The 16,751-nt window shown below is 36.0% G+C and overlaps 2 protein-coding genes across 3 annotated transcripts in view; one reads left to right on the top strand and one right to left on the bottom strand.

Annotated features, from left to right (window-relative positions):
* Positions 1-16,751, top strand: part of KBTBD12 (kelch repeat and BTB domain containing 12) — a 69,469-nt gene that overhangs the window by 4,868 nt on the left and 47,850 nt on the right. Inside the window, exon 3 of the mRNA XM_047094697.1 lies at positions 2,089-2,239. Coding sequence (XP_046950653.1) covers positions 2,089-2,239 — 151 coding nt within the window. The remainder of the gene's footprint in view (positions 1-2,088; positions 2,240-16,751) is intronic.
* The window catches only part of MGLL (monoglyceride lipase), a 250,118-nt gene that overhangs the window by 212,905 nt on the left and 20,462 nt on the right, over positions 1-16,751 (bottom strand). The gene's annotated exons all lie outside the window — the stretch shown is intronic.

Here is a 16,751-nt window from a genome sequence, read left to right as displayed (position 1 = left end):
GAAATTTCCTGCATCCCTAACTGGCATGGCTGTGCCGCGTCTGGTTGCTGTGTTGAAAAATGTACTCGTGGAACACTAAAAAAGCATGACTTATATTTGGGTAAAATGCCTTTTACTTTATAGAATATTAAACTTAAGATTGTAAAGTGTTAAAGCATTTTAGGGGAATGAATTTTAAAGTGTGTTATTCATAGATATGACTTCATTCAGTATTCATGCTATGCTCTTTATAATCCTTCCCATTCTTGCTAATTATGAAAGATGCTTATGCTGAGGAATTATCTGTGGGGAGCATCTAAGTTAGAGGCAGAGAAGCTGGATCTTCATGCCGCTTCTGTCTGCTCAATAGTTGTGTGAGCCGAGGCCAACTAACTCTGAGGTCTCTTCTAAATATAAAGCTCTTACTCTAACCAGGAAGCCAGAATACCCAACCTGTGATGGTACGATCATTGCCACAAAAGTATATTGTCATTGGAAACACTTCATGTCTTTGCTGGGCACCAGCAGATAGAGAAACCAGGATACCGTTTGCGGTAAAGCCCTGCGAGGAGATACACGCCGAGATGGCAAAGTCAGTAGAGTGTGACCACAGCGGCCCTTCCTTCTCTCCGTGGCCGTCCCTCCCAGTGCCCCGAGCTCTCACAGCAGTAACATGCCAGCTGCCTTCTGCCTTGGCCTGCGGGTCTTCCTTGTAAAAACTCTTCTCTGTAGCTCACTGTCCATCCTCATATCAAAAAGTCAACCTCTTTCAGCCTGTAGGATTTCTTGTTTTGGAAATTCGCCTTGTGATCAAACTGATGCTTTTTGCATTCATTTCACGAGCTTGGATTTTGCCATTTATCATACCTGTTTTGAAAACTTAAACTCCGCATTTAATGCTTCGTGAAATTTGTGCTGTGCGTCAAGAAGCAGTACAGATTTAATCACAGCTAGTAGCCGAGACCTGACTGATTATGTGTAGTTAAGCTTTTCAGAGCTATCCATTTTATAGTTAATATTGCATGAATAAGCTCCAAAGACAACATAGAAGCTTTTCTTTGGTTTTCTTCCCACTAAAATAAAGATCAAATACTTAAAAATGAGAAGGAAAATTAAAACAGTAAAGTCAACAATGTTCCTGTATAACATCTTCACACAAATGGCACATGAATATTTACCGTATAACAAAAGCATTTGCAGGGCTGTAACTACAGAGCATTAAACTGCAAGCTCACGTGGGTTCGTGATTGTATCACAGTGATCATAACCTCTGGTGGATTTAAAGTAATTAAATTAATTACAACTTTCATAAGTATGGCAATTATTTCTATATCAAACACCTGCATCCAAAACAAAAGCCATTTAAGCATCCTTAGACTGAGGCCATAAAAGTTCTTGACACATTGAAGACAAAACACATCACTTCACCTAAAGTTTATGATTAGGGGAAGCCATATTCTTGCGTGTAAGAATAAACAGTTCAATTTTTACTGTTTCTAGTCATTAAAAATGTATGTAAATAAATACATTAAAATAACTGCAAATAATTTATATTAATCCATAAATCTTAAAAATTGAGTTCAGACCATTCCCATATAGGTCGTAATTATAGTGTAAAAATACTCTAATGATTAAAACACTAAAACGTTTTTATAATTTCATTCCATTTGGATTAGAAAAATATTAAAAAGAAAAATGCCTTATGAATTATTAAAATTAGTCTCTTGCAAATATTATTAAACTCTAGCCCAATAACGTTTGTGGAAATAAAATTACACTTTAAATACTGTTCAAGAAAGTTTGGTTTCATTTTGAAGGCTCTGCCATCACTTCATTTTCTAAAAAATGCTATCTTGTCTCATTGCTAAGATCACAGATTGTTTGCTGTAGGCCGACACCCTAGCTCCATTATTACAGAACATAAATTCCTCTGACATTGACAGAGTCCTCATCACCCCAAGTCACGGGATCTGGTGTGTTTGTGAGTGTGAGTCACAACAGCTAACTTCTATTCATCTCCTTGGCTGTCTGCTTTGATTAATTGCACTCATGCACTCACAGAGATTTCTAAATGGTATGTTATTACATCGGCTGTCATATTTCACACAGATGGATCTTCCTGATGAAGAACCAGATCGACTAAGCAACCGACTGTTGCAGTATGACCCCAGCCAAGATCAATGGACAGAGCGGGCGCCCATGAAGTTCTCTAAGTACCGATTCAGTACAGCCGTAGTCAACAGTGAGATTTATGTTTTGGGTAAGAAGAAGCAGATTGCTAAAAGAGTATAACTACTTTTATTTTCCTGAGCAGTTCACCTCAGTAAAAATGACATATTCTTCCTTCCTCTTGCATCCCAGTTCAGATGTATCTATAACTAGCCAAAAATGTTCTTTTGTTTCTTGTTTTTCTAGTGCAGTCAGATAAGATTAAATGAAAGTCCACTGACTTATTGAAAGCAAAATTATGTGTATGGAATTTTCAGGTCCCTTGGAATGCAAGAACAGTAGTGATACATCTTTATATATACTATCAACTAAAATATTTTGAAACGGGAATAAGCCTTTGGCCACCTTTAGTTGATGAAATGTGGGTTTTAGCAACCTTGATTGTCTCTGCTTATAGAAGATTCAGCCACTATAGGTAGGACACCAGTTATGCCAACCCTCTTCATTTTGCCTCACCTACCAAATTCCTGTAGAGGTATTATCAAATAATTCTCATCTGAATGCATTTTTTTTCTTATGTCCTAAATATGTGTGGTCTTGTCCTAACCAGTAGGGAATGGTGTAAGACTGGTTCATACCCACTAAAGTGGGTAGAAATTCTAGAACATCTCCTAAGTTTCCCCTCTCCTTCACTTCTTGTTTTTTCCTCTTTTATTATGTCCTTGGCTCTTCTAAGCAGATTCCATCACTTCCTCTCCCTCTCCCACTGTCCTGCTCCTGTGTGGGAAAGGGTGAGACTGGGACAAGGAAGCGGACTTGGCTGGTAAACTGATAAGTATGCCAGTATTGTTTATGTCATCTCATCCACATTGATGACTAACTGGAAAAAACACAGGGAAGGTGATGGGTACCAAAGAGATGGCAAAGAAAAAACACGAGATATGGGCTCAGAGCAAACCAAGCATTTGAATAGCTTTTTTTTTTTTTTTTTTTTTTTTTTTTTTGCTAAAAGGAAGCCATTATCTCTTGGCTGCCTGCACAGCATGAAGCAAAATAATTAATGCACTCAAATATTAATAGTTTTATAATTTTAAGAACATTATGCAACATAATTTACAACTACCTCAGTTATGAGACTCGTAATTATAATCAAGTTTTTCCTCTGGAAATATATCTGTTACTTGGTAATAACCATATGCTGTGTCATAGGCCCAGAAGAGACCATATCTAAACTAGAATAGATTGCCTAGGACAGATATATAACTCCGGGGAGGGAAGGGCCGATCTCCTAATTATATTAGAGTTGGAGGCAGTCAAAAGAGGGATAAAAGTGATGTATCAACTGAACAAAAATGAGATTTCCCCTAGTGTGGAGCCACAGCTAGGCTAGATGTGGGATAAAAATGTAAATTTTTGTTTGTTTTTTGGGTAAGTTAGATGGGGAAAAGGAACCTTAGAGACAAATTTTGGAGCTTATGCTTCTTGGCACGAACAAATGTCCACAGCTGAATGAAAGGAGGTAGATGTTAAAGGACCCGTAAGATTTGGGTAGGTGAGGAGAGAAAAGAGCCCACCCGGGAAGAGAGATCATGTGGAGGGGCAGGAAAGAAAACGAGTAGGGAGAAAGCATAAGCAGAGGTTTGGAGGTGAGAATGAAGGTAGTAAGAATAGAGAATGGAAGGAGAGTGAGTAAATGAGCCTACCAGGAGATAGACAGTTTACAGGTAAGTTGGGAGCCAGTTACAAAGGCCTATAGTAGAGAATCGAGAATAGTAATAAGTAGTGAGAAACCATGCAGAAGCAACATGATTAAAGAATGTTTGGGGAATGTTGGTGAGGCAAGGATTAGAGAACAGATCAATGGTGAGAAGAAACTAGATATGGAAAAGACCAGTCAGGAAGGCTTTTGTAGTAACTTAGAATCTAGTTTCTGAATATTCAGAACTGAGAACCGGTCTCATAATCACTCAAATGAATGTCACCCACTTGTAAGATTCAAACCAAAAAAGTCAACGTTCCCAACATTCGCTACTTAATACCCAAATATACTTATCAGCTTTGAAATGGAATGAAGTTCAGCTGTTTAAGGACTTTTGTGGTAGCCTTAGTTCAAATATCATTGTTTATAGTATGTGTAACTGGAATTTGGGCAAATACCATATAGAACCCTAAAACCTTATCAGTGTCAATGGTTCACACAGGAGCCTTACAGTCATTTGTTACTTGTTTTAGTGAAAGCCCTGTCTGCTTTTGGGAATCTATATGTGCCCCCACTGTGATGGGGGTCACTGCCAATTACTATAACAATAACCCCTCCCCCTGATACCTGTAATAGACTTAATTTCTTACTATCTCCTAGTTAGTCTAGAGGCTACCCCAAAATAACAACCTCTGAAATCTCCTTTACCATAGAAGCAGTGTGGTAAAGTGGGGAAGGTACCAGCTTTGGAATTGAGTAGATTTGGATTGAGATCCTGACTCTATCATTTATTACTTACATGTCCTTGGCCTAGTAAATACATATATATTTTTTTGCTAACATTAAAATTGGAATGCCTACCTCTTATTAGAGTCAAGATTAAATAAAACAAGGTATGTAAAATCCCTACAATGTAAGTGTTCAGACATTATTATAACTACTGTATTTTTTGGCTCCTTTCTGTTACAGACACTTTGCTGAATTCTTTGCATAAAGAAATTCACTTAATGCTTATAAAAAACTGATACAGTATTAACTCTCCTGTATGGAACACTAGATATCTAGACTGATTCTCCCAGTGGAAACACCAAAAAAATGTTGAGAAAACATGTTTTAAATTTTTTGAGAAGCTTCTACACTTTGTGTGGCAGTAAGAATTTAGCAGGCCAACAGCAAAGTGAAAGCAGGAGGCTTCCGGCTATTGAAAAAGTGAATGAGCTGACATCCTCTCCTCAATAAGCAATTATAAAACCAGGGTTTTGGAAACAACCCTATCAGGTCTCTAGAAACCAACCAAAGATAACAAATTGAGAAGAGCTTCGCGTCTCAAAACTGCTGAACTTGACGTGAGTCTTCAGGCAATCCTTAGCATTCTTTCCTGAGCTGCCCCAATTTCCCGCCCCACTTGATTCAGCCAGATGCTTCTACCAAACTGGGCTACCTATGAAAACTAGCATCTCTGTTTGACGGGGGGGGGGGGGGGGGGGGGGGGGCTGACATGTTTGGGAGTGAAGGGTGGGAAACCCACACTCACAGTGACAAATGGGAAAGGCTGCATCTCTCCTAAGCTGAGCTTTTAGTCCTGGTCAGGATAGCAGCAGACAAGAGAATTAGCCAAAAATTTAATAGGGATCTTCCAGGGAAATCCTGGAAATGAGAGTCATGGAGGGGCTTGATAAATGCTCCACACATCCCTAGAGACTAGGGAAGCTAGTCATGTCATACAGACATGCAGCCCAGAAGAGGATACAAGTTCTTCACACATTCCTGGGCGACTGGGAGGCTGAGCACATGTACAGAGATCTGAGAAAGCCAGGCAGAAGGTTAAAGTCATGGTAGACTCGAAAACTACCTGAGCTTTGAATGTGCTCCCAACCTACACATAGACCCACCCAGCAAGGCTGGAAGCCTTACTAGTGTTTGACTACAAACAGTTAGTCATTGAGGAGACCTAAGCCATGAAGAAATAAGAGTAACCCCTATGCTGAAGAGAGAGAGAGAGAATTTTAAAAAATGAAGCAGAGACAGAAACAAACCACAGGGGAGGCGTATTCAATCTGAGCAAATTACTTCAAACAACAGCAACAACAACAACAAAAATACCCTAGGGGTGGAAATAAAATTAAAAATTGCTACAATATATTATTTTAAATGTCTAGTTACCAGCAAAGATTTACAGCACATACAAAGAAAAATAAACAGGGAAGTGTAACCCATGCTGGGCAGGGGCATGGGAGCATTCAATAAAATCTGTCTCTGGGTGGCTCCTGATGTTGGATTTAGCAGGCATAGGCTTCAAAATAGCTTTTTAAAAAGTGTTTTTTAGGGGTGCCTGGGTGGCTCAGTCGGTTGAGCGTCCGACTTCGGCTCAGATCATGATCTCACAGTCTGTGGGTTAGAGCCCCGCGTCGGGCTCTGTGCTGACAGCTCAGAGCCTGGAGCCTGTTTCCAATCCTGTGTCTCCCTCTCTCTCTGCCCCTTCCCCAGTCTCACTTTGTCTCACTCTGTCTCTCAAAAATAAGTAAATATAAAAAAAATTAAAAAAAAAACAAAAAAAATAAGTGTTTTTTAGAGAGCAGAAGTGGGGGAGAGGGACAGAGGGAGACAGAGAATCTCAAGCAGGCTCCACTGTCAATACAGAGCCCAACATTGGTCTCAATCCCATGACCCTGGGATCATGACCTGAGCCAAAATCAAGGGTAGGATGCTCAACCAACTGAGCCACCCAGGTGCCCCCAAAGTAGCTATTAAATATATGTTCAAAGAATGAACAAAAATAATTTTTAATGATTTTTCTTCTACCCAAGAGGTTCATGAAACTCCAAGTAAGATCAATTCACAGAGATCCTCACCTAAACGCATCATAGACACATCATTGAAAAAAATCATAGACAAAAAATTATTACAAGCAAGGAAAAAATGACACACAATATACGACAATAATATGCTCAATAGGTGACTTATCAGAAGCAGGGGAGGCAGCTCTTCATTAAATGGTGTTGGGAAAACTGGACAAGGACATGCAGAAGAATGAGATTGGACTACTTTCTTACACATACACAAAACTAAATTCAAAATGGATGAAAGACCTAAATGTGAGAGAGGAAATCATCAAAGTCCTAGAGAATAACACAGGCAGCATCCACTTTGTCTCTGCCAGAACAATTTCTTACTAGACATAAGGGAAGGGAAACAAAAGCAAAAATCAACTATTGGGACTTCATCAAGACAAAAAGCTTCTGCACAGCAAAAGAAACAATCAACAAAACTAAAAGGCAGCCTACAAAATGGGAGAAGATATTTGCAAATGACATACCTGATGAAGGGTTAGTATCCAAAATCTATAAAGAACTTATCAAACTCAACACCCAAAAAAACCAAATAATCCACTTAAGAAATGGGCAGAAGACATGAATAGACACTTATCCAAAGAAGACATCCAGATGGCTAACAGACACATGAAAAGATGCTCACTTATCATCAAGGAAATACAAATCAAAACCACAATGAGATACCACCTCACACCTGTCAGAATGGCTAAAAGTAACAACAAAAGAAGCAACAGGTGTTGGCGAGGATGCAAAGAAAGGGGAACCCTCTTGAACAGTTGGTGGGAAAGCAAACTGGTGCAGCCACTCTGGAAAACAGTATGGAGGATCCTCAAAATAGAACGACCCTACAGTCCAGCAATTGCACCACTAGGTATTTACCCAAAGGATACAAAATACAGATTCAAAGTGGTACATGCTCCCCCGATGTTTATAGCAGCATTACCAACAATAACCAAACTATGGTGAGAGCCCAAATGTCCATCAACTGATAAATGGATAAAGATGTGGTGTGTGTGTGTGTGTGTGTGTGTGTGTGTGTAATGGAATATTATATATAATGTGATATGTATATAATGGAATATTACTCAGCCATCAAAAAGCATGAAATATTGTCATTTGCAATGACATGGATGGAGCTAGAGAGTATTATTGCTAAGGGAAATAGAGAAAGACAAATACCAAACGATTTCACTCATATGTGGGATTTAAGAAACAAAACAGATTAACATATGGGGTGAGGGAGAGAGGGAAACAAACCATAAGAGACTCTTAATGATAGAGACTCTTAAACTGAGGGTTGACGGAGGGAGGTGGGTGGGCAATGGACTAGACGGATGATGGGCATTAAGGAGGGCACTTGCTGGAATGAGCACTGGGTGTTGCATGTAAGTGATGAACCACTGAATTCTCCTGAAATCAATATTGCACTGTATGTTAACTGACTAGAATTTAAATAAAAATTTGAAGAAAAGCAAAAAGAAACAGTGGAGGCGAGAAGGCACTGGAATAATATATTCAAAGTGCTACAAGGAAAAATACTCAACCAAGAATGCTTCTGGGCCTATCTTCTATATCCAGCAAAACTATTGTTTTAAAATGAAAATGTAGCAAAGACACTCTCAGATAAATACAGAGATAATTTGAGGCTAGCAGACTTACAAGAAATACTAAAGGAATACCAAAGAAATACTAAAATAATTCAGATTAAAAAGAAATACACCAGAGTAACTCTAATCCACAGGAATAAATGAAAAGCACTGGAAGTGATTAAAATGTAGGTAAACATAAAAGACTTGATACATATTTCTCTTTTTCATCTCAATTTTTTTCATGAAATAAGAGCAAATAAAGCAATAATTATGGGACTATACTGTTAGATTTATTACATATGTAGATTTGGTACATATAACAATATTAGAATTAGAGGGAGAGGAAACAGAGATATATTGGAACAAAGTTGCTATATTTAAGGCAGTATTAACCTGAAGTAGATTGTGATAAAGTAACACACATATTGGAATTTCTAGAGCAACTAAGAAAAGATTCAAATAGTTTAAAAATCAAAAGAATTAAAATGGTACACTTAGAAAATGATAAACACAAAAGAAGACAGTGAAGGAGGAACAAAGGAACAAAAAAGATATGAGACCGAAAACAAATAGCAAGATGGCAGCTGTAAATCCAACTATATAAAAAAATTACATTAAATGGGAATAGACCAAACACGTCTATCAAAAAGCAGAGATTTCAGACTGAATCAAGTATGGTATCTATAAAAGATACTTTATATTCAAATACATAATAAGTTGAAAGTTTTACTATTATAGAAAAATACATACCATGCAAACTAACTTTAAGAGAATTGAAGGCAATATATCATTATCATACAAAATTGACAGAAAAGAACTACAAAGAGAAATTTTGTAATAAAATGGTCAATACAATAGGAATATATATCAACTATAGATGTACCACACCCAAAAACAGAGCCTTAAAGTATATGAGGCAAAAACTAACATGAGAAATAGAAAATCACCATTGGAGATTTATATCCCATCAATAATTGAAGAACCAGACAGAAAATCAGCAAAATTTTAAAGACTTGAACAGCACTATCAACCAACTTAACTTCCCTGACATTTACAGTACTTGCATATAACAATAGCAAAATACACATTCTTTTTAAGTGTACATGGAACATTCTGCAGGTTTAATCATATGCCAGGTCATAAAAACAAGTCTCAACAGATTTTTTTAATTGAAATTATTCAAAGTACATATAAAATTAATTTATAATTAAATTATAAATCAAAGACAGAAAAAGGAAATCCTCAAATATATGGAAATTAAACAGCATACTTCTAAATAACCTTTAGGTAAAAAAAAATCACAGAAAATAAAATATTTTGAATTGAATGAAATCAATATCCCTCATGACTATAGATTCAAAAATCTTTGAGAAACAATTAGAAAATTTAATCTAACAACATAAAAAAATGATTATATGCCATAAAAAATCCTTAAGAAACAATGAGCAGACTGAATCCAGCAGCATAAAAAATGATTATAAATCCCATAGCCAAATGGGATTTATCCCAGGAATACAGGAATGCAAGTTTAGTTCAATATCCAAAATTCAGTGTAATACCCCATATTAATAACGGATACAATTACCTCAATAGATGTAGAAAAAGCATTTGACAAAATTCAACCCCCATTCTTGATAAAATTCTCAACAAATTAGGAATAGAAGAGAATTCCTCAGCTTGCTAAAAGGTGTCTATGAAAATCCTACAGCTTAGGTGATCTTTCCACTTAAAAACAGGGAAAGATGTTTTCTTGCTCCTCCTATTTGACATTGAGCCAGAGGTTCCAACCCATACAATATGGCAAGAAAAAGAAGTTAAGGGTATACAGATTAGAAAGGAAGAATTAAAAAAGCCTTATTCACAGATTATATATTATTGTGTGTAGAAAATCCTAAACGGGAGGGGGGAGGGAAGAAAATCCTAAAGAAGCTACAAAAAAAACACAAAATGTAAAAAGAAAGAAAGAAAAGAAAGACTACTAGAGCTAATAATTTTAGCCAAGGCTGCAGGGTAAAGAGGTCACAAGATATGAAATCAGTATACAAAAACTAATTGTATTTCTATGTGCTAGCAATGAAAATTCCAAAAATGAAATTGAGGCAATAATTCCATTTCCAATAGTATGAAAAAGAAAAAGATATGTATGAATAAATTTAACCCCCAAATTGTGAGAATCCTATGCAGAAAACTATAAAGCACTCCTGAGAGTTAAAGATCTAAATAAGTAGAGATATATTCTTGATTATGTATCCGAAGACTCCATATTGTTAAGATAGCAATTTTCCCCAAGTTGAGCTGTATATTCAGTACAATCCCTGTGATATCCTAGCATTGTTTTTCATTTTTTTGTCTTAAATCTTTTTTAATTTTAATTTTTATTTTTATTCCAGTATAGTTAATATACGGTGTTATATTAGTTTCAAATGTACAATGTAAATTTCCCTAATTCTATATATTACTTGGTGCTCATCAAGATGAGTGTACTCTTAATCCCCTTCACCTATTTCACCCATCCCCCCACCCACTTCCCCTCTGGTAACCATCTGTTTGTTCTCTATTAATATAGAGTCTGTTTTGGGGTTTGTCTCTTTTTTTTTTTCTATGTTCATTTGTTTTGTTTCTTAAATTCCACAAATGAATGAAATTATATGGTATTTGTCTTTCTCTGACTGACTTATTTTGTTTAACATTTACTCTCTAGGTCCATTATGTTGTTACAGCTGGCAAGATTTCCCTTTTTATGGCTGAATAATTGTCCATTGCATGTGTTTACCACATCTTCTTTATCCATTCATGTATCAATGGACACTAGGGCTGCTTCCATAATTTGGCTATTGTAAATAACAAGGATTGTTTTTAAAAATTGACAAGCTAATTCTAAAATTATGTGAAAATATAAGTGATGTAGAATAGCCAAAAGAATTCTAAAAAAAGAAGAAAGCTTGAGAACTTAACTCACTTCAAAAGCCTACTACAGAGCTATAATAATTAAGATATAGTGGTATTGGCCCAAGGACAGGCAGCTAAATCAATAGAACAGAAATGAGAGTCTAGTAATAAATGTTTATATTTATAGTCAATTGATCCTTGACAAAAGTATCAAGGCAAATCAGTGAGGAATGATGAACTTTTCAACGAGGATGCCAAGACAGTTAGATCTATATGCAACCTAATGAGCTTAGCCCATTACCTCACACCATAGCAAATTTTTAAAAAAGGGGGGGGTGGGGAATAAACCACAAATAACTCAATATGGATTCCAGACTTAAGAAAACAGGTGAAAATGTGATGACTTTGGATTAGGCAAAAATATGAAACTAAAAGCATGATCCATAAGAGGAAAAGGGTTGAATTGGACTTCATCAAAATTTTAAAAATTTTGCTCTTCAAGAGGCAACATTAAGAAAAAGGAAAAGACAAGCCAGAGACTGGGAGAAAATATTTGCAAATCATGCATCTGACACAGATTTGCATTCAAAATACAAGTAGCTTGTAAATAATTTTTGCAACTCAATTATAAGAAAATAATCTTGTTTAAGATCAGCAAAAGAATTAGGGGCACCTGGGTGGTTCAGTAAGTTAAGTGTCTAACTCTTGATCTCAGCTCAGGTCTTGATTTCAGGGTTGTGAGTTCAAGCCCTGCATTGGGCTCCACACTGGGCGTGAAGCCTACTTAAAAAAAAAAAAAAAAAAAGGGCAAAAGATTTGAATAGACATTTTACATAAGAAGATATATGCCTATCTGGGAAGTACAAGAAAAGATGGTGATTTCTCACCAAACACCATGGGAGCAAGAAGGCAGTGGAAAAACATTTTTAAAGTGTTAAAAGAACTGTCAACATAGAATTCTATATCTCATGAAAATATCTTTCAGAAGTGGAAATGAAATACTTTCAAGGAAAGCTGAAATTTATGGGAGTAGATTTACTCTAAAAGAATTGCTAAAGGAAGTTTTTCAGAGGGAAATGATGACAGAAGGAAACTGGAAACATCGAGAATGAAATAAGACCAATAGAAATGGTAAATATCTGGGTAAATATAATAGAATATTCTTCTCCTTTTGAGTTCTTTAGAATATCTTTAGTGATTGAAAGTAAAAAACTACATTTTCTGATTGAGTTTTCAATGCATTTAAATATAATACATGAGATATATTTATATAGTATAAAGAGGGAAGGGTAACAGGACTTATAAGGTGGTAAATCTTCTACATTCTAATTACAATGACACAATATTAATTCTATGTAGACTATGAAATGTTAAGTAATTTTTAAATATCCAAACCAATCACTGTAAGAACTATAGTCAGAGATACAGTCAAATCACAATAATATATTAAGATGGAAAATGAAAAACTGTTCAAGTAATCCAAGAGTAGACAAGGAAAAAAAGAGGAGCAACAAAGAGCAGAAGGAATAAACAGAACACAAGCGATAAAATAGTAGACCTTATTCCAGCCATAAAAATACTTAGTAAAATGCAAATGGTCTAGTGACACCAATCAGATGACATAAATTGTCAGGATGGATTAAAAATAGAATGATCTAACAATATGCTGTCTACAAGAAATCCACTACAACCATAATGATGTAGGTAATTTAAGAGTAAAAGGATGAAAAATATATATGATGCAAACACTAATGAAGCAAAGTCTGGAGTGGCTATATTAATGTCAAAGTAAACTTCAGTGCAAAGAAGATTACCAGGGATAAAGAAGAACATCACATAATGATAAAATGATTACCAGAAGATATAACAATAGTAAATATGTATGCACCTAATAATAGAACTTCCAAATACATGAGGGAAAAACTAACAGAACTGAAATGTGAAATAGGCAAATCTACAATTACAGTTGAAGATTTCAGCACTCCTCTCTCAACTAGAACCAGTAAACAGAAAATCATAAAGAATATAGAAGAACTCAATGCCCCCATCAACCCAACTGGATCTAATTGACATTTATTGACCATTCCATCCAAAAAGAACACATGGAACATTAAGTGCACATGGAATATTCACCAAAATAGAACATATCTTGAGTCATTAAACCTTAACAAATTTAAAAGAAGTGAAATCTTACAAAGTATCGTCTCTGACCATGGTGAAATTAAACTAGAAGTCAACAACATAAGGATAACAGGAGAGTCTCCAAACACTTGGAAATTGAGCTATACACTTCTAAATAATCTATGATTCAAAGAAGAAGTCTTCAAAGAAATGAGAAAACATATTGAGCTGAATGGAAATGAAAACACAATATATCAAAAATTATTGGGGGCAACTGGGTGGCTCAGTCAGTTGAATGTCTGACTCTTAATTTCAGTTCAGGTCATGATCCCAGGGGTTATGGGATCAAGCCCTGCATTGGGCTCTGTGCTGAGCATGGAATCTGCTTAAGAGTCTCTCTCTCTCTCTCTCTCTCTCTCTCTCTCTCTCTCTCTCTCTCTCCTCTCTCTCCCCCTCCCTCTGCCCCTCTCCTCTGTCTGTGCTCTCTCTCTCAAAAATATTTTTTTTAATTAAAATTATGGAGTGCAGCAGAAGTAGTGCTTAAAAGTTAATTTATAGCATTGAGTGCGTAAGTGCTTAAAAAAGAAGAAAAGTCTCAAACCTCTAAGTGCTAGCCTTAGGAAACTAGAAAAAGAAGAGCAACAGAAATCCAAATCAAAAAGAAAGGAAATGGGGCGCCTGGGTGGCGCAGTCGGTTAAGCATCCGACTTCAGCCAGGTCACGATCTCATGGTCCGTGAGTTCAAGCCCCGCATCAGGCTCTGGGCTGATGGCTCAGAGCCTGGAGCCTGTTTCCGATTCTGTGTCTCCCTCTCTCTCTGCCCCTCCCCCGTTCATGCTCTGTCTCTCTCTGTCCCAAAAATAAATAAACGTTGAAAAAAAAAAAAAAGAAAGGAAATAAGAGAAGAAAACAATGAAAGAAGAAACTGAAAGCTTAAAAAAAAAAAAATAGAGACAATCAATGAAACCAAAGCTGTTTCTTTGAAAAGATCAATAAAATGAATAAACTTCTAGCAAGAGTGACAAATAAAAAGAAAATTAAGGGACAAACTCCCAGTATCAGAAATGAGAAAGGGCATATCACTACAGTCTCCACAGACATTAAAAGGATAAGAGAGCAGCGCTACAAACAACTCTAGACACATATACTCAACAACTTAAATGGACAAATTCCTTGAAAACCGCAAACTACATAAAGCCACTCAAGATGAAATCAGTAACCCTAAACTATTAAATGCATTGAATTCTTAGTTTATAACATTCCAAAAAATAAATTGCCAGGCTTACAAGTTTTCACTGGTAAATTTAACTGAACACTTAAGAATGAAATAACACCAATTCTGCAACCTCTTTCAGAACAGATAGGAGGAGGAAACACTCAACAACTCATTTTATGAGACAGCTTTACCTGATATGAAATCAAAGATTATACAGAAAAAGAAAACTACAGACCAATATTTCTCATGAACATAGACACAAAAATCCTCAAGAAAATATTATCAAGTTAAACCTAGCAATATATAAAAAAGAATAACATACCATAACCAAAAATGAGTTTTATCCTGGAAATGCACGGTGAGTTCAGTATTCAGAAATTAATCAACGTAATCTACCATACGAAATCTATAGAAGAAACCACACAATCATGTCAACGGATGCAGAAAAATCATTTGAAAAAAATATAACAACGATTCATGGTTAGAAACTCTCAGCAGGGGCACCTGGGTGGCTGAGTTGGTTAAGTGTGTGACTTCAGCTCAGGTCATGATCTCGCGGTCTGTGAGTTCAATCCCCACGCTGGGCTCTGTGCTGATGGCTCAGAGCCTGGAGCCTGCTTCGGATTCTGTGTCTCCCTCTCTCTCTGCCCCTACCCTGCTTGCACTCTCTCTCCCTCAAAAATAAACATTTAAAAAAACAGTTAAAAAATAAAAAGAAGCTCTCAGCAAACTAGGGAGAGAAGGGGAACTTACTCAGCTTCTCAGAGAAATCTGATAAAGGCAACCTATAAAAAAGTTACAGTTAACATTATTCTAAATGGGAAAATTAAATGCTTTTCCCCTAAGTTCATACATAAGACAAGGATGTCCACTGTCACTGTTCAATATCATACTGAAAGTCTAAATGCAATGAGGAAAGAAAAAGAAATAAAACGCAAAAGAAAAAGAAGAAATAAAATTCCCCATTTTCAAATAACATCTGCATAAAATCATCTATGTAGAAAATCTCAAGGGATCTATTTTTTAAATTCTTAGAATTAATGAGTTTAGTGTCAATCTTATTTCTATACATTAGCAAAGTACAAAACCAAAATTAAAAAAGACTATTTACAATTGCTCCAAAGAAAATGAAATATTGATGTATAAATGTAACAAAACATGTACAGGAGCTATATGCTAAAATTACAAAGCAAATGCTGATGAAATCAAAGAGGATTGGAAGACTCAAACTAGTAAAAATGTCAGTTATCCCCAAATTGATCTAGAAACTCAATGCGATGCCAGTCAAAATGCCAGGAATTCTTTTGCAGCTATAGACAGTCTCATCTAAAATTTATATGGGTAGACAAAGAAACTAGAATAGCTAAAACAATTTTGAAAAAGAATAAAGTTAGAAGAATCACACTGACTATAAGATTTTCGATGATGCTAAAATAATCAAGACAGTGTGGCATTGGCACAAAGATAGATAGATAGATACATATACATCTATGGAACAGAATATACAGCCCCCAAATTAGGTCCACACAAGTATGGTCAATAGGTTTTTGACAAAGATGCAAAAGAAATTCAATTAAGAAAGAATAGTCTTTCAACAAACAGCATTGGTGTTCTAATGAACTTTTATAGATTCTGTCTTTGAAGATTTGGCATCCATTGGTCACAGAGCCAAACTAACTGACCAAGGTTACATCTCTCCTGCATTCTGGCTTTTGTGGATGCTTGAAAATGATATTACAAATCTCCAACCACAATTTCTAACATCTGTGTTTCTCTTCCTGCCAAATAGTGGCTATCTCTACCTAACAACTTCCTGCCATAGAGTAAAAAAACAAAAGTTTGTATCCATGCCCTTCCCTTCTGCCTCCTGACTGACCCTGGTTCTTTTCCCATCTTTGTGGCATGACATGCCCCTTTTTCTCAGGAATCGTAACTAATAAATTCTTATTTCAATGTCACTGACCTCTCTATGTCATCACTCAGTCCCCTCTATAAATTAAAATCCTATACAATCAAGACAATTGGAACAACTGGTCATATGGAAGAGAAAAAAAAAAAAAAGAACTTCAGTCTAAACCTCAGAACTTACCCAAAAATGAACTGAAAATAGATCATATATATAAATGTAAAACACAAGAATTTAAAACTTCCAGGGTAATAGAGAAGAAAATCTTCATGACCTTGAGATACACAGAGTTCTTACATATGGCACCAAAACCTCAATATATGAAAGAAAATATTGATATATTAGACTTTAT

The sequence above is a fragment of the Lynx rufus genome, unplaced genomic scaffold (assembly GCF_022079265.1).
Source record: "Lynx rufus isolate CCGP_SWC_20201006 ecotype Redwood Valley unplaced genomic scaffold, mLynRuf1.p SCAF_4, whole genome shotgun sequence".
In the NCBI taxonomy this organism is placed as follows: Eukaryota; Metazoa; Chordata; class Mammalia; order Carnivora; family Felidae; genus Lynx; species Lynx rufus.
This window is presented reverse-complemented; position numbering and strand designations above follow the sequence as displayed.